At 35.7% G+C, this 23,120-nt stretch overlaps 1 protein-coding gene across 6 annotated transcripts in view; it reads right to left on the bottom strand.

Annotated features, from left to right (window-relative positions):
* ASPH (aspartate beta-hydroxylase) overlaps window positions 1–23,120 on the bottom strand; it is a 118,019-nt gene that overhangs the window by 48,993 nt on the left and 45,906 nt on the right. For 2 of the 6 annotated variants that reach the window (XM_075085101.1, XM_075085105.1), the window contains exons 8-16: window positions 22,428–22,484; window positions 21,863–21,907; window positions 21,097–21,132; window positions 17,281–17,319; window positions 15,847–15,891; window positions 15,695–15,715; window positions 14,163–14,210; window positions 13,157–13,201; window positions 3,294–3,335 (exon numbers count right to left, since the gene is read on the bottom strand). In XM_075085101.1, coding sequence (XP_074941202.1) covers window positions 3,294–3,335; window positions 13,157–13,201; window positions 14,163–14,210; window positions 15,695–15,715; window positions 15,847–15,891; window positions 17,281–17,319; window positions 21,097–21,132; window positions 21,863–21,907; window positions 22,428–22,484 — 378 coding nt within the window. Of the gene's footprint in view, window positions 1–3,293; window positions 3,336–13,156; window positions 13,202–14,162; window positions 14,214–15,694; window positions 15,716–15,846; window positions 15,892–17,280; window positions 17,320–21,096; window positions 21,133–21,862; window positions 21,908–22,427; window positions 22,485–23,120 lie in introns of all 6 variants that reach the window. The other 4 variants (XM_075085104.1, XM_075085107.1, XM_075085103.1 and 1 more) reach the window with 2 other exon arrangements.

Genomic DNA, 23,120 nt, shown 5'->3' on the forward strand with positions numbered 1-23,120 from the left:
AATGATTTTATTTTTGGCATGTATTTCCATCATTCACCTCTCCCTTTCATCATGAAATCTTTTGGCTTCATTCAAAGGCTAGAATCAAGCAACCTTTTGACAAGATGAGAAATACATTTCTTCATTGACTTTCTGTACAAAATACTCACTAATACTCTAATGTCCTATAGATTTAGTTCAGCATGATGTTATGTAGCAGTTTTGGTCTTTGAAAACTATGTACTTCTATGAAGTACAATATTGGTCATTCTGCCCACAGCTCACAGCTGATGCAGGCTACAATTAAATGGTTAAGCAAATCAACAGGAAGTATGTATACCCTTAAAAAGAGCTTGCAAAGGTAGAATTCAGCTCACCTAACTTGAGGTGACAATGCTGGAGCTGAGCTAAGCGCGTGTGCTCCTTCTACAGCCAGTGGAGCCACGGTTAAGGTTCTCAATGGAGTTTAGGGGACAACTCATCTCACCCTACAGCAAAACCCCACGTTTAGCCAGAACAGCACTTTAGCCTCCACCGGTTATACAGGTTAGATCTCTACTGGTACCACAGTGGAATCCTACATATCCTGTTCAAAGGCAAATACCCAGAGTAAATGGAGGTAAATGTTGACCCTGGTATCAGAATGACACTTGCAGGGCCACTTGTGGAATGACATTGTCCTAAGCCTGGCTTATGTACACCTCTGTTCCTGACACAACACAACTGAGTGCTCCAACCAAATGGTATTCATTTTCACTTTCATGTTTTACGCGTTTTGAAAAGTGAAAATTTTTATTGTAATTACCTCTGCTGATGTTCAGTGTATGAAAGAAACACGTTCACTGAAGAAAATGATTGTTCCAGTTTCTATATTCATTGATCTTGGTGAAGAATGGATATTTAATATATGCCACTATAAGCCAAGAAGAAAAATGAAGCTCCTTACTTAAATTGAAATTTTGTTAGCCTATGTGATCAAAACCAACTAAAACCACCTCATATGGAAAGGCACCTTATGGTTGTGGGTGTATGCCCTGGACTGTACTAACTGTGAAGCATTTTAAAGAGTTATTTCTCAGATTATCCTGCAACATCCACCCCATTTAAAATACTTGTTTAAGTATAAAATCTGATCACATTCATACGGAAAAGGCAGAAAATCCTTCTCAATTAAATATAACAGAGAAAACAAAGTAATAGTACACTACAAATGAGTTTAGTTTTTGTTTCTTTAGAGGAGTTTCTGTTAATACAGAAAAAGTTTCAGTGAGACAATAAATTTAATGAAATATTAAAAACTGAAATTCACAGAATTGTTAAGGCATTTTGCTAACAAAGTACTATGAAGACTGCAGCAGTGAAAAATGTTAGTGTTGTAACATCCACTCAAAGCTGTAAATAGTTTCTGCACATAAGGCCTTTTGGAGCTTGTACGTTCAAATATCAAAAAAACAAATGCAGACTTGCATATACATCTCTCTGCACTGACAGAATGATAAGCAATCCCTAAACCCAAGCCAGACATGAATTTGCAAATTCCCAACTCCTTAGACTTCTGAGTTTTCTTCAAATATCAGACAGCCACAGTACAGTATTTTTTTTTTACCACATCTATCATCAATTTATTGCTGCATCTTATTAGGGTAATTTAAAACAAACCAATCCAATAGTACTTTAAACTGCTTTCTTATGACTGGGATATCTACAGCTAGAAACTTTTATTGGAAGTGAAAACTTAAACAGTTCAAACTATGAAAACTTAAACAGTTCAACAGAATTCAACTTGTATGAAAACCACACAAGCAGTTCAGCTATAAACAAATTTCGTTAAAAAGGCAGGGTTGTTCTTCCCTGTAGGATTCAGAATTTTATCAATTCAACTTGGAAAACAAAAACCAGCCCCTCTTCCAGTTTACAGAAGTCTTGTAATCCTCAATAGCCGGACTCAACAGAAGCATTTGTTTAGTTGCTCGGTGTTTAAGAAGAAGCAAAACCGCAGCACTTTGGGTGCAAAAGGAAAGTGGCTCCCACCTTGTCATACTTTAAAGTCATAAAGTTGTCTTACAGTTCTGGTTAATAACATTGCACAATAGTAAATATGGACATTTTCATTTTCTTAAACAAGCTAGTACTTTTACCTCTGAATGCTTTTTACCCATACTGGATGGCTACTGTATGTCATTTTATTCTACTGTTCTAACAGGTCAATAAAACTAGCACATAATGGTGGTTTTTCTTCTACTGTCAAGTGTGTAAGGTATTTCCTGCCAAATCTATCCTTCCATAAATGGAAATATGGATATAATTGCCTTGCTGTCCAAGTAGACTGGCTAGTGGTATATTTACTTTTTAAATATAATGCCTACATTTGACATATTTAATACTTAAAATGTTTCAAGTTTGCCAGTCCTAGGAACTTACATTTAAAATACAAGTATACAAAACCAAAAACCATACCAAACGATCATAAAAGTAGCACTGCTAAGTACTCAAATACAAAGTATCAGCCACACAGAAAAATGGAAACAGAGAATGAAAGAGGCACAGCAGACCCCAGCAGAGTCACTGAATCCCTTTTCCTCCACCTGTAGGTAGTGTTGGAGCTACTTAGGGCAGGCACTACTCTGCAGGCCATACATAAGCGAAAAAGATGCAGGAACAGACCCCGAGGCTTTTGTGTACTGCCAGCTGTAATGATGTAGCTAGGGTCAGACACAAATCTTGGTCCCAACTTCACGCAAGCCTCATGCAGTGACAGGGAACGCACAGGGGTCAGCACCAATGTCAGCATAGGGAGAACAGATTCACAGTGCTCTTGGCACCGCTCCTTTTCCACCAAACCCGCCTAAGCCAGACAGGAACCTCTACTGGGTGAACATGGAGTTGACAAGGACTGATTTTAGTGCCACCTGTCTCCCCGGGCTTAGCGCAGCAGGCAGTGCTGAGCCCAGCTTTTCAGGCTGGGCAGCCCAGGTTGCCTCTCACCCGCAAACACCCGAGGAGCCTGGTGAAGCTGCGACTTCCAGAGTCCTAAAGTAGGAGTACAGCACCGAACATTTTATTCCTGAAACAGCAGAAGTTTTTAACAACAGCCTGAGACCATGTCAGAGGGGGATACATTATTGTCAGCTTTGGAAACGACTGTGTGTTTACTTCCAAAAGCAAGTGCACTCTGGATGTTTATTCAGCTCCAGTTTATCTACATAAGATATACCGGAGCTAAACTTCAATACTATTTAATCTGATTTAAATCAACCCTCCCAGAAAGCACGCTTTTGAATTTCAGAAGAACTGAATGTTACTTTCAGACTTACCTTTCCCTGTTTTGTCTTTTTCAGTTTCTTTTTCACTTTTCCCTAAAATATTAAAAATATAATTTCAATGAAATAAATTTATGTTACCAGTTTACGATAAGACAGAGATAAAATAAAGTTACAGATTATACTAAAAATATAATTGGGCAAACAGGACTTCTTTTGTTTACTTTTTATTTTTTAAAGTAACCATAGATTGCTGCCTGGACTATAGTTACATAAAAGGTCTTTCTCTGCAGATGGTTCAAATATTACATAATTGCTTCCATCACAAAATATTTCATAAGCTTTCCCCTTTAGATATTTGGTAGATTGTAGTGATACATACTTACAATGCTAGCTCTTTTGCAAGAAAAAAAAATTGTTCACTAATTAAACACACTCGGGAACACTAGCTTAATATATATAGTTGATTAAAATGTTAAAAAAAAATAAAATGAAAATCAATTGGGAACCTAGGCCTCATTTTCAGAAGTGACTTGGGTACTTGGAAGCTTTTGTCTTACTTCAACTTTTAAAATAATTTAACCCAGGCACTTTGTAAACATCTGAATGCAAAGGTGACTGTTAAATAAGCACAAGACAGTCTGTAGCAAAAGACAGACTTCATAGTGTACCAAAACATGTATGTATATAATGTGAAGGTGATACATACAGAGAAAGGCTTGTCCTCTCCTCTTTTTCTCCTCTCTAAATGGTTTTTGAACCTGCCCTACTCTGTACCATTTAAAGCATCCTACCTCATAATTTTAACATTATCATTCTGTTTCCAGTTTAATCCCAATAAGCTTCCAGTATTTCCTCCCAATAAACTTAGAGAATACTAGAAAGAGAGGTCACTTGGCTTTTCAGCTCTCTAACATACACTCTTTAATTTTGATGTATTCTTATATATATATATAAACCATTTTCTTTAATTTCTAAGTCAATTAGAGACATCTTGACAGAATACTCAATCTTCGCATTTTTTTTAAACCAACTGCTCAAAAGCATTATGTTATGAATAAAACACACCACGTAAAAATGCTGGAAAACATTTCTTTTTTCATGGAGAAATTGGGTTATGTGCACACATGACAAACTATTTCACATTCTAATTCCTCCCTTTACTGCAGGCTGACAACTGCTACTACTGAACATGCAGACAGTATGACTCTGATTTTTATATTCACAAGGCAGAATGATTATTAACTTGATTATGATACAGTAAATTAAATAAATATGGTCACATTGAAAGTAATTCACCTCTTCAATTACATCATAAAATCCAGATTGCCAATTAAATTGAAAGAAATGACAAAAAGAGCTGTAGAGTCAGTTACATACTGTGGGATAACTTGGAAAAGCAGTATTATTACTGTAAGAGTATATTAATGAAAGCGTTGTTTGGTACTTTCTCAAATACTGGCGCTTTTTTTGGTTTTGTTTTCTTTTGTCATATATCTGTATGTCATCAGAAATACTCTATTTTAAGAAGACCAATAATGCAGCTCCAGATGAGACACAAAATCATTTAGATACTCATATTTCTGTTATTTTTATCAACAAACCACACAAAATTCATTACAGGAAAATAAACCACAATATAGCATGCTACTTAGCTACCTGTTTTCCTTGTATCTTTTCCATTATCAGCAACACTGATATTCTCACCTGACCTCTCTAATTCCCTCCAGGTCACTTCGTGACTCCCACCCACCCACCTTGGACATCCATGTTATTTCTGCAACCTCTTTTCTATCACAGGAAGAACAAGGTATGAGCCCATTACTCTAAAGCCTGCTCCTGTCTCCCATTTCTTGTCCAGCTTCACATCTCTCTATTACTGAGGCTCATGCAACATATAGCCTACAGTTCTCTATACCCATTTATGTACTAGGATCAATCCTCCAAATTCCCTCTCAGACTTTTTTCAACCCATAGTCTGCTAAAATTAGCTGCCATTGACTTCAACAAAGCCTCTCCAATAATCTTTAGATACTCCAACTTCTCCTTCTAGGTTGTTGCTTTTGAAATTAATCACAACTTGACCTTGTTAGCTCTGAAGATCTCATTTCTCTCGGCTCTCACCACACTTAACTAAGAATTCACTTCAGTGTCATATTTAACGGATATATCTTTGTTCCCCCCACAGTCATAACTAGCTTACTTTGATGGCGTAAATGGTTTTAATTATGCCATTTTTGACAAAGGTTTAAAAATGTGCTGTCTCAAAGACAGGGATATGATAGTAAATCTTGAGACTATTTTATCATCAACCTAACCAATTATAGCTCAAACAAAAGTTTTTTCTTAGCTTTTCAAACCATTCTCATCCTTCACTCTATTTCTCCGCTTCCAGCAAAACAAATCTAGATCAAAATAATAGATTAAACTTTTAACCAATCTCTATAGGCTAGGTCTGCTATCACCGTGTAACGTTTGCACCAGGTATTCCCAAGAAGGTTCCTACTATAAAGAATACATTTATTTTTCATATTATAATATGTCTAGATATTTGTGAGTGTATGTGACAGTGATCCAAGTCATAACTACAAGGTATTTCGTACCTTGTAGATTTTACATGAACCATCAACAAAATAAATGTACAATTTGTTAGTTAAATATATGTAATTTTTGAAACACGTAAAATTGCACAATGATAATCAGTAAAAACGTGGCATTTTTCAGTATCTTTCCAGCATCTAATCTTATCCATTTTCTTTACTTCTTAAAGAATAGTGTCATAATATGATACGTTTTCAATTACTGAGAATGTGAAAAAGTCACTTAAAACTGTAGTAAATTTTCAATATTAAAATAAAACTTTAGTTTCCTACTCCTATTTAAGTTTTGCTTTCCTTATTGGTGTTTCTGCCTGTTTTCCAAAAACAACTGAATCCAAGATTTCCTAGATTCACTGAGATACAGCAAGAACCAATGTTGCAATGTGAAAACATAAAGGAAGATGTAATCTTCTGACTTTTTCTTAAACTATAGTTGTTTATTCAGCAATATTTCATCATAAAAATGTGGAGGTGTTTGAAAACTGAAAAGGTCAAGGAAGATTCTTGTTTTCAGAGAGCTGCACAGGCACAACACCCTTGTGAGACTTCCGATTTTAACTATGGACCGTAACCTAGAATATTTCTCTATGAAATGTAGATATCATAGTTCCCACACGCATTTGCCTTTGGTAAAGAGTGATATCTCATCCATTTTAAGGTAAAAATAGCAATCATGTATCATGGGCAAAATTCAGGCCAAATTGGCTGCAGAATAGCTAATACTCCAAAAGAAGAAACAACACAATTATAAAAGACACAGACCTCAGAGTAATGTCCATTTCCTTCACGTACTACCACCCAGAAATAAAAATTACTTCTACTTGCTATATTTCTTCCTCCTTGTAAATAATACTTTCAAATATATTTTTAAACATTTGGAATTATTACTTTGAAAAAAAATATTATTAATCAGTGGCTGAGGCAAATATTTATCCCCATAGTTAATATCTACCACATTTTGGAAAAAATAATGACACTAGAAAGACAAAGATATTCTTCTGTGTTTTATTGCAGCCGAACATTAAAACAGATTAAATATACATTTTTTTTTTTAATAGTCCTCTTGACCTTGCTCAGCTTGGCTTATTTTTGTAAACATGAAGCACGTAAAATCACATACCCAGTTACAAAATACTTAAAATTTGATCACAGCATAATACACTGTCACAGTCCCATAATCCTACAAATAGGCTGCCACTGTTATGTAAAAAGTCCTCCATACACCATTCTAAAATTATTCCCAAGCTTCCTCACAAAATATGGCTTTGTAAAAATTATTGCTCTGCAATTTATAATCACAGGTAATTTTACTAGAATATCCCATCCCAAACCACATCACAGTCTAAGAATATTATTGCTTTCCTGAAAAGTCTAAAGAAATCACTTTGGGACATCTTCTGTGTTTGTTGATCAGATGTAACACTCACGTACATGGAGTCTTACTGAAATCCCAAAGCAAAAAAAGGCAAGCATATATGATGCCCGTTTCACTATAAATGCAAGTGACTAAAAACCTGACTTCAAAACAGTGTTACAGAAATTTAAAATCTCCCTGTTATCCAAAAGGCAACCACTGTTAGGATTACCAAATCGATTTTTCTTCCTAAAAATTTTTCTTATTTTATTTCTTCTAAGCTCCCATATCAGGCTTGGCAATCTCCTAAAATCACAGCAATTATTCCTGAGCCAAAAAGGAACACATGCAAAATGCCAAAGAATAAAATATGTCTTCGTAATTGTGGAACAGCAGCACAGAACAGGTAAAAAGTACACCTGTTATATTAAAATTCTAAACCACTCGAAGCCTAAATTTCACACGTACCATTTACAAGAGCATTGATGACTGTAGGTCTTAAATTTCGATACCCTATTTTTCTTAAGGTTGCATTTCCAAAGCTTTTTTTTTTTTTTTAATAAAATTTATAAGTCATGTATTTGAACAAATTTTACTCTAATAATTCGCTGAAAATAAAGCTTAGTAAATCTAGCTTTGAGATAATTATACTGGTAGCCAAACTAGAAGAATTTTACTGAACTCAACCTGATTCCACAACTCAGTTTTGTTGCAATCTACACTGACTCCCTCCCAGGCAATTATATAGTTTCTAGACATTTTCCCTTAAAAAAAAATAATCAAATGTGCATAAATAAAAAGTTCTAATTCACACACAAAGAGTTTCTGAAAAAAGTCATTTAGTAATCTACCCTTTTACCAGTATGAATTAAACATACACTTCCCATATCTTATTAGGCTATTTTTAAAATCACCTGAAATTCATGTAGTGTAACTGTTGACATAACATCAGTGCAAAGAGATAGAAGTCAAACTTCACAGCATAGTGTGTGCCTGATTAGTGTTTTCAGTAAAATGCAGTTAGGCTGTATGCTATATCAGCAGTTATAAAACATTCAAAAATTCATAATATGTTTCATTTGACCAAACTGCTCTGTACATACTGTATGAATCCACAACAAAAGATATATATTAAAGTCTGAAAAAATGTACTTGCTGCTACTTTATAAATAGAATATTAACAATTGTTTGAACAGCACAGACGAAATGCAGCTCAAAGTTGCAACTCTCACAAACACAGAAGAAAAATAATGAATTCACTAAACTTGACCAAAAAAATTAAAAAAAAAAAAAAAATCAGACAGGAATGTAAATTAAACATCCAAGTGTTAAAAAAAGCTTACTAAAACGACAGTTGGCTACAACCCATTTACAATATCTTAGTGTTCGTTCCCCAAACCCTGAACTGCTTGGTAATTACATCGTAAGATCTATTACAACCATCTGCTCCCCTTTTGTAGCGTATGGTTGGGGCTGATCCTCCTGATGTAGGGACTTTTCTTTTGAAGCTTTAAGTATCTGAAAAAATAAGGGGAAATCTATATTAAAGGACCAACCAAAACACAACTTACTCTAAAACAAAAACAAAAAAAAAAATCTTAAATGCTAAAAAGTGCAACTTTGTATCAGATTAGTTAACTTAAGAAAGTGATCATATCTAGGAGATATTATAATGAATATACACAAAGTTGCTGTATAAGGTGGGAAATGTAAACTTTTAAATATTTATTTAAGCTGTAAATTTTTTCTCAGCGTATGGCACTTCATTTACCTTGCAAAGGAAATCTAGGCCACGTCACAAGTACAATAAAACAATTTTGTTAGGGTGGGGTTTTTTGTTTGGTTTTTTTTTTGGTTGTTCTTGTGTGTTTGGTTTTTGGTTTTTAAAGTCCAGGACACATACAATTGGAAAAGAGGAGCCAGGGAATGAGGAAGGGTCAAAATTGTAAAGTAGAAACTTCTCTACACATAAGGGATTTCAGTAGTTGGTAAAATAAATGCAGAGTTATAAAAATACCAAGGATACAAGATGAAAGGGGGAGGGGAGGGGAAACAACCCTTAGATATTTTAAAACTGGACATATACAAGACGGATCAAAATCCAAATACAGAGAGTAAAAGTATCCCAAAAAACTGTAATTTATCTCCCTTAAAATGTGTCTCCAACGAGTACCACTCTATCACAACCACTGCAATTTACACGCCAGTGTAAAACAAGATTACCCCAAAATCCTACATCTGTAATATTTCAAGCTGCCCTACCATACCACTCAAATGCATTAGTTTACAAAAATACAGACCGTAACTGTAGGTAGAAGAGCCTAGTGCTGGGAAGCAATATTGGTAATAATTTTAGAAGTGAACTTAAAGAAATGGAAAACGGTTCTTAAAGATGCAGTTGCCTATTTGTATTTTTTGTTGTAATGTGCCCTGAAGTCAGCAAAATACTTTTGACTTACACTCCAGCATATTCAAATCCCACACCCAATCTTTTCACTGGCGATGTGATCGTCACTGCTAAATTCATCCTCTGAACTGTCTTCTGTTTTCTTTCCAAAACAAGTTCCTATGTTTCAGATAAAAATCAAACAACTGCTCCTAACTTGATACAAACTGGAGCCACCATGCTTCAAACGAAGTTTCCTTAATTTGTAGTATCTAAGAATAAGGACTCTATAGTGACATTTGTTAATATCTCTTACACTACCTGAAGTGATGTTGATTACATAAATAGATACATCTTTCATATATGTAAAGAATGCAGGTGTTCTTCATTCAGAATAGAGTTCATGACTGTCTCTAGTACAAAGAACTTAATATTAATTATTGCTGAAATAACAGGAAATACTGATTTTGAATACCTGATGAAATGAAATCACATGAACAAAGAACAAAAGACTTCTGACAACAAAAAACCTCAATTCAGAATCCTCCATCAAAAAAAAGAAATCCCATCAATCCCTGGTAAATATGAATTTCACACTCTAAGAGGAAAATGTGATAATAGTGTTGCCTTCAAAGTGAAATTTTCACATCCAAAAAAGGCAGGTAAACATACTTATAGTAGGAAAAAAAGAAGAATCTATTAGTAATAAATTTTGTATTTCTGGTCAGTAGTTTACTTGTGTCCCCTGTTTTGTTTCCCAGAGTTGTTATTTGAATTCTACTTTATGTGCTGACACAATAAGCTTTTTACAAAAACTGATAAACAATGATTCTTCTGCCTTCTAAGTGGTTCCCACATAATTATACAAATTACTAAAGATTCTTGAGTATGTTGGCACACTGCTGCAGATTTTGTGTTCATCACAAAACACGTTCTCTAATTCCTAAAGAATCACATACATAGTACTACATCTAACAGTTACTTGTGTGTTTAATAACTTAATAGGTTTCGATTGATTCTCTCACTTTTTTCCTGCGAGAGGGAAAAGAAAATAATCACTCCTTCCAGTGCTGCTATTATTATCTATTTTCACACGATATACCAGGATAGAGCTAACATACCCTTGAAGAGTAATCTTATGCTTTAAAAAGTATGCTGCACTAGTTTTGAAAACAGCTGAAGGTAAAAAAAAAACCCAAAATCTAAAAATCTTTTTAAAGGATCAGAAGTACATACTATTTTAGAGTAAAACAAGTTATTTTTGATTCTAACAATGTCTGAAAACAGCAACGACTCTCTTTGTGTCACAATACTATACAAGGAGAGTGGACAACTAGGTTCAATTCCACCATCTTATTTGAAAGTCCACCTGCAATTAAAGGAGTGATTGTCCCTTTGCCCTTGGCACTGGTGAGACCTCACCTTGAATACTCTCTTCAGTTTTGGGCCCCTCACTACAGGAAAGCCATTGAGGTGCTGGAGCATGTCCAGAGAAGGGCAATGAAGCTGGTGAAGGGTCCAGAGCACAGGTCTTATGAGGAATGTCTGAGGAACTGTGGTTGTTTAGTCTGGAGAAGAGGAAGCTGAGGGGAGACCTTATTTCTCTCTACAACTACCTGAAAGGAGGTTGTAGCAAGGTGGGTGTTGGTATCTCCTCCCAAGTAACAAGCGATAAAACGAGAGGAAATGGCCTCGAGTCGAGTCAGGGGAGGTTTAAATTGGATATTAGGAAAAATGTCTTCATGGAAAGGGTTGTCAAGCATTGGACCAGGCTGCCCAGGGAAGAGGTTAAGTTACCATCCCTGGGAGTATTTAAAAGACACGTAGACATGGCACTTACAGACATGGTTCAGTGCTCAACTTGGCAGTGTTAGATCATCAAGTCCAACCATTAACTTATCTTAAAGGTCTTTTCCAACCTAAATGATTCTATGATTTTAAATGTAATATTTGGAAAACATCCAATATTTTACAATATACATAAGAGAGTGTGTGTGTGTGCGCGCGTGTGTGTGCGCGTGCGCGTGTGTGAAGGTAGGAAATTCATTTACTGCTGCAAGACTGAGCCATGAATTACATCACAAAAAGCAATAGATATATGGTCCATGAAAACAAAAATTAAAGATTTCAAGCTGATACTTGGATTCTGAATTTAATTTTAAAATAGCATAAGAAAGAAGAAATCATCTCAATATCCTCATATCAACACAACTGACACTGTGAAGTGGAATTGTCTACTGTTGAAATTTTGCAATAGTCCTTCAGGGGCCTTTTTGCTATTTTAATTTTAAGGAGCAACATTTTCTGGAAGTAAACGTTTTTTCTTGTTCTACAGTTCCAACTTAAAGCACAACAAATCAACTGAATACTACTGCTTGTTCCTACACTGATTGTAAGATGTGGTTAAAAATATTTCATATTTATTATGAAACGAAACATTTTTACATAAGCCATCTATTAATGAACTCCTATGGCTTCAAACATTTCAACACACCATGTGGCTGTTACGATAAACAGGTTAGAAAGCTGCAACAGACAACACAGTTACATATTGATAAGAACATTTCAAATCACCTCAGTTAAGGTTCAGCATGTAAATTAAAACATGAACCAACCCATGCCTCCAGTCTGTACTGGGCAACCACCAAGCCTCCTATGTTTATTCAACTTCTCTGGTTACTTTTGGCATGCCAAAGAACCAAATACAAGTTTTCTTTCCCACAAGGGAAAATAAAACCCGGCAGAATTACCTGGGCACCACCCCACTTAAGAGCTTCTGCATATTGTAAAGATTAACTAACCCAGAAATGTGCTCAGGCTAATCTGGACAAAACAAATATAGCTCTCAAGGCTCCCAGACTGCAGCTTCTGTGGTTTACTGCCCAGCAATACAGCTCAGTGTTTCACTCAAGACAACTACTTCTTTACAAAGAACAAACTAGCAACTTATAATAATTAACTCCAAAAAGCAGATGAAACGCAACAATGTGCAGTCTTCAAATTCAGAAGCTATTTAGGTAATCTAAAAAAGGTTTGGGTAAACTCTGTGTGGACTACTGTCAGGCAACAGATGGAAGAGCTGGAAGTGCTGCTGTTCTTAAAATCAGTTATGTCAAGAAAAATGCAATGGCATGACAAAACAGTCCTGTTTCCAGCTCAGTGGCCAAAGAACGTGTCGCAGTCAGGCTCCAATAGATCTGACTGATACACAAGAGTAGTGACAGTATCACCACCCATGATCAGTTACTCTAGAAAGGAAGTACACACATGTTTTGAGACCTGAAATCTTTGTATTTCCCTTTACAAAAGCATCCAGCTCTGTCTGAAATTATTAAAAATTAAGTCGTAAACTAAAACCGCTCAGTTTTATTTGGAATCCTTCTGTATAACCCAGTAATTATTACTAGCATTTATCCAGTACAAGATAAAAACTATTGCTTCAAAAACAGGATGCAATTTCAAATTATAATAATGACATCCCTTCACTCCTCTCCACAAATTAGTTTGTTTACAAACTTTCCATGTAGCAATAGCTTCTTTTTCTGGGAAAAAAAACAAGCACTTAAGATGAACTTACCCACTAGATCATCATTTGAATAATCCTCAGCTTGAATAGGCATTTCTGTAAGTCAAAAGTGTACAAACAATTCAAACAGAACAGTTCTCTAAATACTCATTAAAAGCTGCATTTTTTCCCCCTTGTGCTCACAACAGTGACCTATCCAGACTGCTCTGTAATACTAATTCTGCAGAAGTCGGATGCAAATTTTTCTCAACTGAGTTTTTTCAGGGGAAAGATTAATACTTAAGTGGGCCAACGAGTAAATTGCAGGACTGCATAGTTTCAAAAATGATACTCCAAAATTCTGAAACTACACTATCTGAAGCACAAATCTCCCACAGTTTAACATGCTACCAGAGTACGGGCTTAGAAAACATTCATATACTTATTATGGTCCCAGCTGTAATTGTGAAATATTTGACTTCAAAATTCAGTTCTTTTTAATTCCATATGTATTTTTAAATTAGAGATGTCGCACATCACCAAGTACTATTACGGCTAACAGACTGAAGGTTGCACATAGCTCCCTGTTCATGCATGGAGGGAGTCAGGCTCACCAGAAAAGAATTCTTAATAGCCAGCATGCTGGCCATAGACAATAAGAAGAATCAAAGAGTGGGAAATACATTCTCTGACTTGGGAAGCCCATAAATAAGATGCTCAAAGCTGGGGAGACATTCCCCTTTATTTCCTACATATATTCTACTGGCTAGTGGGAAACAAGAGCATAGCAAAGAAATCTTCAGCTTCACGTGACCCAATATGGCCATTTTTATTGCCGTAAGTTCTTCTGAAGCAGGAGCACTCTAAGCTTCTAAAACTCAAGAGTGCTCTGCAGGCGATTAAAATATTGCCATTAAAAAACCCAAGGCGCTAGATACCACAACACAGTTACGTTTGTTCTTAAAAGAAAAAAGCTTCAAAAAAGTTACAAATGTATTTTTATTGCAGCATAGGATTCTATTCTGTGATATTTATCATTCTCAAAGTATCACACTCATGCAAAAGATAATACACAAACCTGATTCCTCTGGTTCAGTGGCCACATCATCTTCTGTATGCTTACTTTCTACTGTTACAAAGAAAATATGTTTAAAGTTATACAAAGTATGTTCACAACTTTGTTTTTATTCCCCACTAGCCACCCAATCAAATTAGTATCAAACAAAAAGGAAGACTTAACCTAGTTGGCTGTTCTGCAGTTTAACTTAACAGTAGAAAAAAAGTACTGAATGCATGTCACATCCAGAAGTTTAGCCCCTCTTTGGTTTTGACTGCCATTCCTAGTACATCCCTCAGAAGTGATTTTGGTTACAATTGTTGTTTGTGTGAAACAATAATGTTTGTTTCCCCATTTAATTATATTAGAACACATTTTTCACGTGGAAAACCTAAGTAAGTATAGCATCTAATCCTACACACTATGCTCAGACTAAACTGCTTAGATCACTTTGCTCTAGCTGACTGAATTAATGTCATGTTTGAAAAAAAAGATCTTGTTTAATGTTATTTTTAACTTCTTAGAGCAAATCTTCAAATTACATTTGACCCAGTACTCATTTAAAATTCCCTGACATCAGCACAACAACCAAAAATTTACAACTTAATCTTTTTGAATAGTAATGTGAAAAATTAATATATTCCATTCCTCAAAGTGAAGCTCTAAATACTTCATAAGAACATCATGAAGTTCAACAAGGCCAACTGCAAGATCCTGCACTTGGGTCAGGGCAATCCCCAATATCAATACAGTCTGGGGGATGAAGGGATTGAGAACAGCCCTGAGAAGAATTTGGGGATACTGGTGGATGACAAATTGCACATGAGCCAGCAGTATGTGCTCACAGCCCAGAAAGCCAACCATATCCTGGGCTGCATCACAAGCAGCGTGGCCAGCAGATTGAGGGAGGTGATTCTCTTTCTCTACTCCTCTCTCGTGAGACCCCACCTGGAGGACTGTCTCCAGCTCTGGGGTCTCACGAGAGAGAGACATGAATCTGTTAGAGCAGGTCCAGAGGAGGGCCATGAAAATTATCAGAGGGATGGACACCTCTCCTATGAAGAAAGGCTGAGAGTTGGGGTTGTTCAGCCTGGAGCAGAAAAGGCTCCAGGAGACCTTATTGCATCCTTTCAGTACATAAAGAGGTCTTATAAGAAAGATGGAGAGTGAGTTTTTACCAATGCCTGTAGTGACAGGAAAAAGGGCAATGGTTTTAAAGTGAAAGAGGTTAGATTTAGATTGGACATAAGGAAGAAACTTTTTACAATGAAATGCTGAAACACTGGAACAGGTTGCCCACAGTAGTGGTAGATGTCCCACCACTGGAAGTGTTTGAAGTCAGGCTGGATGGGGCTTTGAGCAAGCTCATCTATTGAAAGATGTTCCTGCTCATGGCAGGGTGTTTGGACCAGATGATCTTTAAAGGTCCCTTCCAATCCAACCCATTCTATGATTCTATATATCACACTTCTCTGTTTCTTTTTTTTTAAACTATATTAAAAATATAAATGGAAGAAAAAATGTTTTCATTTACAATCTATAAGAACTCATACCTGATGGCTCTTTATCAAAGTCTTCAATAGTTTCATTTAGAAGAGAAAGTATATAAAGAAAAAATTATATAATGAACTTTTTTTTTTAATATCAGATTTCAAAATACATATATTTCATTAAAACACTAAGATCACAATTACAAAATAGATACCTGGCTCTGTGACTTCAATCACCTCCTCCAGAAGGTCCTCGACAGCTAAGAAAACATTCAATTCAGAGCAATAATGAAGTCAAGGCATCAACTGATGAGGCTTACATAAAACACAAAAGAACATAGCTAGCACACAGACAGTAAACTGCTATAAACAAACAGCAATTTGGATGACTGAGGGCAAAAAAGAAATTACTACTTAAGTTTTCTTCCCTGTTTCACCAAAGAACTGCTGAATTCCTAAGGTAAATATTTCAAAATTGTACCTTCTGAACAAATGCTGGTTGGATTAAGACACACTAACTTTAAAAACTGAAATTTAAAAAAAAAATCCGCACTCTTTCTCAGCATAATCAGTACTCCCACTCTCATCTTTCGCAGCATCACCTCCACCTGCTAGACACATTAAAAACCAACCCATGAAACTATAATCTTTCACTTCAAAAGGTTTTTTATTTGGATAAACATGCAACTCCATGGTGGGTCCTACTTCCCTTCCTAAAGGACAATGAGAAAGTTCTTCAACTTAAATTATGGATTCCATAGAAAAATGAATTATTTTTATTTTCTTTGCATATGGCACCGTTTAACTCATTTGACTGTCCTCTTAAGCTTATGACCACAAAGGTGACAAAACAGTTACTTACAATTTATGTACGCTAGAGAATTTTTTGACTTAATTCTAAACTAAACAATTGTGCCTTTTTCAATTGGCTGTCTGACATGACTCTTAAAAGAGCAGGTATTTCAAGACAACAAAGTATATAGGATCCAGAGGGAGGACTGCAGACAAATAATTTTTTAATTGCTTCTGCTAATTAGACAAAGGCATTAGCAAAAAAGTACGCACCAAAGCAGAGCTAGTATTGACAGCCTGTAAATTTTGAATGATCTTAAGCACTAGTTACAAGGTTATGAGCAAGGCGTACAGCAGGCAATAGTTTGAGCATCAATGCTGAACCACTGTGTTCCAGACGTCTATGAAAAGCCTCACACGCCCCAATTTGTGTCACCTGAGACCTTGAAGATGAATCCTCAAGGATGGTATACTAGAAGAAGGTGTCTCAGTTCATAGCCAAAAACCTAACTTTAAAACTACAGAGTGTAATGCACCTTTGCTGTAATTGGCAATATATCGTGACTGAAGATCACACAGATGACATATTTCAATATACATAAATAGCAAGATTAGGTTGATGATTTTTATGCTAGATTTAATGAAATATTTTTCTGATTTTGAAAATCATTTATATTCCAAGTAACCTTTATTTTAGAGGTGTTTCTACTTTAATTACATATAAAACAAAGGTTTTCTAATATGCTCTCTATATATTAATATATATATTCGTGGAGGGATGTGTGTGGGAGTATACACAGACACCACCCACCCACATATACATACATGTGTGTATGTACATATATATATGTAAATACCTATATCTTGAGCCTCAGCCTGCTCTTCATGTTTTGGTTCTGAAAGGAAAGAAAAATAGAGTTCCTGAGTAGTTGATATGCACAAAGTATCCTAAAAACTAGGTTGTTATGTATCCAGTTCATTTCTTTACTGATAAACACAAAGCTCTCAAAGACTTTCTCCAGTTCTGTGGCCTGAATAGATATATGAACCTTTACTGGAGCTTGCAGTAGAAATTCTAGATGTAAAACAGATACCAAATTTGAACATAATGCTGAAATTTCAAGAATTTCTACCTACACAGATGAAATACTGAAAAACATAACAACAAAGCTATCATTCTGTACAATTGTTGTAATCCATCTACACTCTTAATTTTTGACTAATGAGCCAGTCTAATTTCTGTAACTCTGAAGAAGAAATAGGTTAGGAATATTCATTACTCTGCTTTAGATCATGTCTGAAAAACAGACAAAATGTTATCTATTAATTGTCTGAATTCTCAATATATATTTATTGTGAATTTTAGAACTAAAGAAGTTCAATGTTCATCCAGTGTTTTGGATAATGTAATTATCCTAGCAGGTATTACGCCTCCTATGAAAAAAATGTTATTTGCATAAGATTTAAACAACAACAAAAATCTTTCCACTACTGTTTCATCTTAAAAGGCTCTAATAGTCATTTGGTTCCCCCTCCATCCCTTTAAGAAACCAAGAAGTTCTTATAGCATGTTCTTAAACACAACCAGAACTCTTCATTTCTAATGAAAATCTCAAACTTGCCTTCTTTCTCTAGTTTCACTGCCACAAACTGTATAAGTTCATAAAACTACTCACAGTTGTGCACAGTAACTGAGTTCCTGTATTCCAAGTTACACAATCAATTCATTTACACACCTCAGTGTGAGCAGATATACTCTTTTCAACTGAAGAATTTTTAGCATTAGCAATAACTGCAAAAAGTGTCAAGAAACAGTTCCTTTCAATATGCAATACACAAAGTGGGGGCAGCCTACCATAGGCCTTCAGTTTCTCCCAACACCATGCAAGGCAGAAGTGATTACAGGAACCACAGTCCTATTAGAGATCGTTGTTCATCTGAATTAAGAACCAAGTCATACAAAACAAGAGTCAGAAAATAAACTGAACCGCTGTGGCCAAGAATCATCTTAGCACTGTCCTCTCAGCTTTCTGAGAATTCTAGGAAGCACCAGGACTGGAGAAAATTATTACATCAGAGGGTCTGCCAGAAGAGGGGAAACACATCTGATAGAGATGGAGAAGATACATTGACTCTAGAATAGAGAAGCTTATACTTCTGCTGATTTCTGAGACATTTGCATCTAAAGCTTTAAAGCAAATATTCTTGTGGACGTGAACTGCAGTTTTGGAACTAATGTCAAAAACATAAGCTTTACATTTGAAGAAAGAATTTCAGATCTCCATGACGGCCTCCATCCTTTCTTTGACTTCAGAAATCAGGTGCTAAAAACTCTCTTCTCCAGAAAAAAAGAGCAAATCTGTTTTGGTTTAGATCCAACCAAAAGCATGTCGAAAGGTAAAAGAAAGATGGGCCAGGAGACAACAGGGAAGGAAACCAGGTACTACAACTGCTAAAAATGATGTCTAGCGCACATTCATGAACAATTACAACTCCCATTCTCTGAAACTGGATAGACTGAACTCAGAAGGAAAAAACAGTGTGCCACAGAAAGACAGCCTCACATCTTTCAGCACATCTTAACAGATATCCATGATTGGCTGGTTAGCTCAAACCTTGAAGACTGACAGCAGAAAATGAGCTTATAGAACTGAGTGTGATTAGACTGTCTTCCTCAGTGGTGGGTCTCATCTTTTCTAGGGATCCTGATAGCAAATTTCTGATTATCTTCTCTGCTTATTTCTGAGACACCAACAAGTGCCTAGAAATAAGAGTGCCTGTACAGAGGTCTGCCCTTGGAACAAAGAGTGAAATTCCAAATAACTTTGAAACTTCATGTAACTTTCAAGATGGAGGGAACGGGGTGGGGGGATTAAAAAAAAAACAACAGCCAAAACAAATGAAAAAAACAAACCCAAAACAACTAAAGCAAAAAACCCAATCAAATCTTGCAAATGCCAAGAACACTCAGTGCCTCATCTGATTAGTATTTTTCTCCTACACTGCTCCAGGCTGGAGCTTTCAAATGAAATTCCTCTAAAAAGGTCAAAGGAACCACTGTGTTTTCTCTCATAACCAGAATGTCTTGAAGGGAGGACTTGGAAGCAAGGCAAAATTCTGCTGTGAAAAGGTGAACTTTTATCAAAAGAAAAGTTGTTTGTCATGGATTATGTTGAACTGCATGCACAATTAGCTGCATTAAAAAAAAGCCTGGCAGTTTAGTAGCCAAGAATAATAGTTCTTTGACAATCACCTCCTACCTTGGAATTTCCTTTTGAGAAAAAGGATGGAACTTCCTATTCTCAAAGGATTTGGAATAGTAAAGAAAGAGTAGAAAAAAAAAATCTGATTTAGCTGATGCTATTTAGAACTCTCATTGCAGCACACAGTAACAATAGGAAATGAAACCACTGCTTGCCAAAGCACATGAACTACTAACAAAATAGAGCAATTCACTTGTGCTGGGGCCAGAAGAGATTGCAGGATATGAAACTGTTTTGGAACTGGTTCTATGGAAAACTGATGCAAATTACTTTGAGAACCTCCACGCTCATCCTACTCCAAAAGCAGGTATAGATGACACTTCCTGAGGGTGGGGACTGTGGAAGGGTTCTCTGGTCAAGTCACTACTACATTCAAAGGAGCACGAAATGTAAATGTTAAAAGTTGCACTTCGCCTTCAGGTGTGAGAAGCAAGAGAAGTGATTCTTAATTAGTAACTGATTGTAAAATAAGTATCTCCTGGAAAGGAGAGTAAATAATAAGCCCAGGGAAAAAGCTATGTCTCTCTTGCATTTCCGTCCTATTGATGCTGACATATTTTGTCAGGGGCATCATAGCTGAGGCAAATAATTTTTTTCTGCAGACGAGAAAGACATGGACTAAGGGCTGAATACACCTTTGGGCCACTGAAAGTCCTTCAACAGGCTTTTGACCTCCATCCCAAAGGTGGATGTCAGAATTTCCCTCCTGATGACAAAGAATGAGCTGCAAGGTTTTCTGTCTCAAATATTTTGAAGTTAAGAATTGCTGTCCTTTGCTCAGGTTACATAAACATGGAAAATAAACAAGAGTGCTTTGAAGATATGCTTAATTCGTCTGAAGTACAGCAGTCCCGCAGAAGGATCTCACGGAAGGAATCATAACCACATACCTTTGTATCAAGACTGTGACCAGTAGTAGTCATCTCATTTACTTTTTGATTTGGTCTCAGCAATCATTAGCAGATCATTAACCAAATCAAACTAAAACAGAGTCATCTCCAAAGTACTGGTAGTTACAGACAAGATGAGAAGGTAACACTGAGCTATACAGATGCAGTGAACCACAGCTGAGCTGGCCAGGGTTTCATAAGAAAAAGGGCATGCAGTGTCTTCAACGTTCTTGTGGCACATAGGCAGAAAGGATGACAAAGAGGACAAATATGGGAATATAAACTACACACATACTCTACACTTGTTCCACTGTTAAAGACCAATTGATTGCTTATATATATATATATGGGGGTTTGAACATTAAAAAAAAAAACCAAACAAACAACCTGACCATCACCTTAACTGAGAACTTGCAAAGTAATGTGACAGCATGGAAAGTTTAAAGACAAAATAAATTCACTTCCATATTAATGGAAGACTTTGATACTGTTATTTCACTAAATATAGCAGTTGTCATACCATGGTCTTCATTATAATCTCCATGCACTCTATCCTCTGTTTAAAGGAAAAAAAAAAAAAGCACAATATGAAAATTCATGGAATTAAGACAACAAATACACACAAATCATACAGTGTCAAGTTTACACAGGACAGAAAGATTCAAAACTACAGTATTTTATACTGTATTAAAGTTAATATGAATTCAATAAAGAGGAAGATTTCTAAAAGATCCTGTGAAAAGATCTGAATTATTTTTTGGCATCACAACACAGACTTAAAGATAAAGCACCAGCAGTAGGCTAGTTTATTAAGTCATCTACAAATTACCTACAATTTAAAATGGGAACACTCAAGTCATTTCTATATACAGCAAATTTCTACAGTGGAATTTTGGAATCCGTTTGTCATGGCTTTCTTTTAAAAAAATATTTTTTAAAGATACTTCTTTCCTGACACCTATCACATTAACTTCAACATCCTGGACAAATTCAAATTACTTTTTATCCACAGAAACATTTTTATGCAATTTAAAATATAAACATCCGTTCTCCTGCAAATTTAACACTCAAAATATCATTCTGCCCGTTGACTGGCATGACAGAAAAGTAGTGTTTGCGTAGAACTCCTATATTTTTATTTACATTCTGAAAACATATGATATAATAACTTTGTAAGAAACTGATGCTACCTCTGAGGTCCAATGTTTTGGGTGTTTTTTTTGGCCTGATTTGGGGCCAAAATTCAATGAAACTTCAATAAAAAGAAATAAGACTTTGGACTGTACCTGTGTAATGTTCAATAGTATCTTCTGGCATTTGTTCAGAGTCACCTTAAACGTAAATATTTAAAATTTTATATTCTAATCAGATTTTCATGCAACAGCTAAATAGCACAAGAGAAGTTAAAAAGGTCAGACATTTCACTCAAGAGTAACAGGACTAGACATACTGAGTTAATAATACAGTGTTTTATTTGGAAGCGACAGCTGGATTGTAAAACACATCTGTACAGCTACACTAAGTCACACACTGTACTAAGTTCATGCATATTTGTATTCAGGCTTAAAATTAGAAATACAGATAGGTCTTAGACAATCCATCGATTAGACTGGAAGACCCCTGATAGAACAAGATATTTATGTAAGTATTTGTGGATTGGACTCGTGGAGCGTTGTGTTCACGACTGTAATGGTAACACGGCTGCAACAATCAGGCATATTTGAAAGTACCCAAAAGACTGTGTGAAAATAAAACTGTGACAAAACAGTCAACATGACACATTACTTTGAAGTGTGTTTAAAAAAGTTTAAGTGGTCATATTATAATCTGAAGTCATGAAAATTTACAAACCTGGAGCTTCTGGATCACTTACTGTCTTTTCCACATCCATATCATATTCATATGAAACTGTAAATCAAATATAAGAAAATAAATATTTTTAATACTCGATTATTTTAACTTGCATCCATAATGTGTCTGTCAATAGCTAAGTGTAGCTCTTTACTTGAAAACTGACAAATTAAAACCTTACAGACACTTGCAACTTGACAAATGGCAATCTAATGGCAGGTATTGGGCCACCCTCTCTTCTAATCTTGTTATACTTGCTGTATGAAAACTAGATCCACAAGAGCCATTAGTCTCCATGAATATTTTTAATAGTTCTTCTAATATGAATAAAAAACGTAGTCTTCTCCTATCCTCAAAGTTCTAAAGTAGCTTCTTTACTAATGTGCAGGAGGACCCCTGGTGATGATGGACAGAGGACAAGGTAAGAGTCACAAATCAGACCTTCAGCAGTAGGCACAGTCGCTTCTGGGTTAGAGCATTTTACCTTTTTTCACTGCACAGCTAAATATGTGGGTTATTTTCCCCTGTGACCACAATTCTTTGTAATATTATTAATATACTCAGTAGGATACATCTGACAACACACGGTACTGAAGTAACTATCCTTTTACTTTGGAAGCATCTCAGCTTGGAATCTAAATTGGTAACTGGAAAACAGTAATCTCCCACAAACATAGGAATAAGCAGTTTTAG

The sequence above is a fragment of the Phalacrocorax aristotelis genome, chromosome 2, assembly GCF_949628215.1.
Source record: "Phalacrocorax aristotelis chromosome 2, bGulAri2.1, whole genome shotgun sequence".
Classification (NCBI taxonomy): Eukaryota; Metazoa; Chordata; class Aves; order Suliformes; family Phalacrocoracidae; genus Phalacrocorax; species Phalacrocorax aristotelis.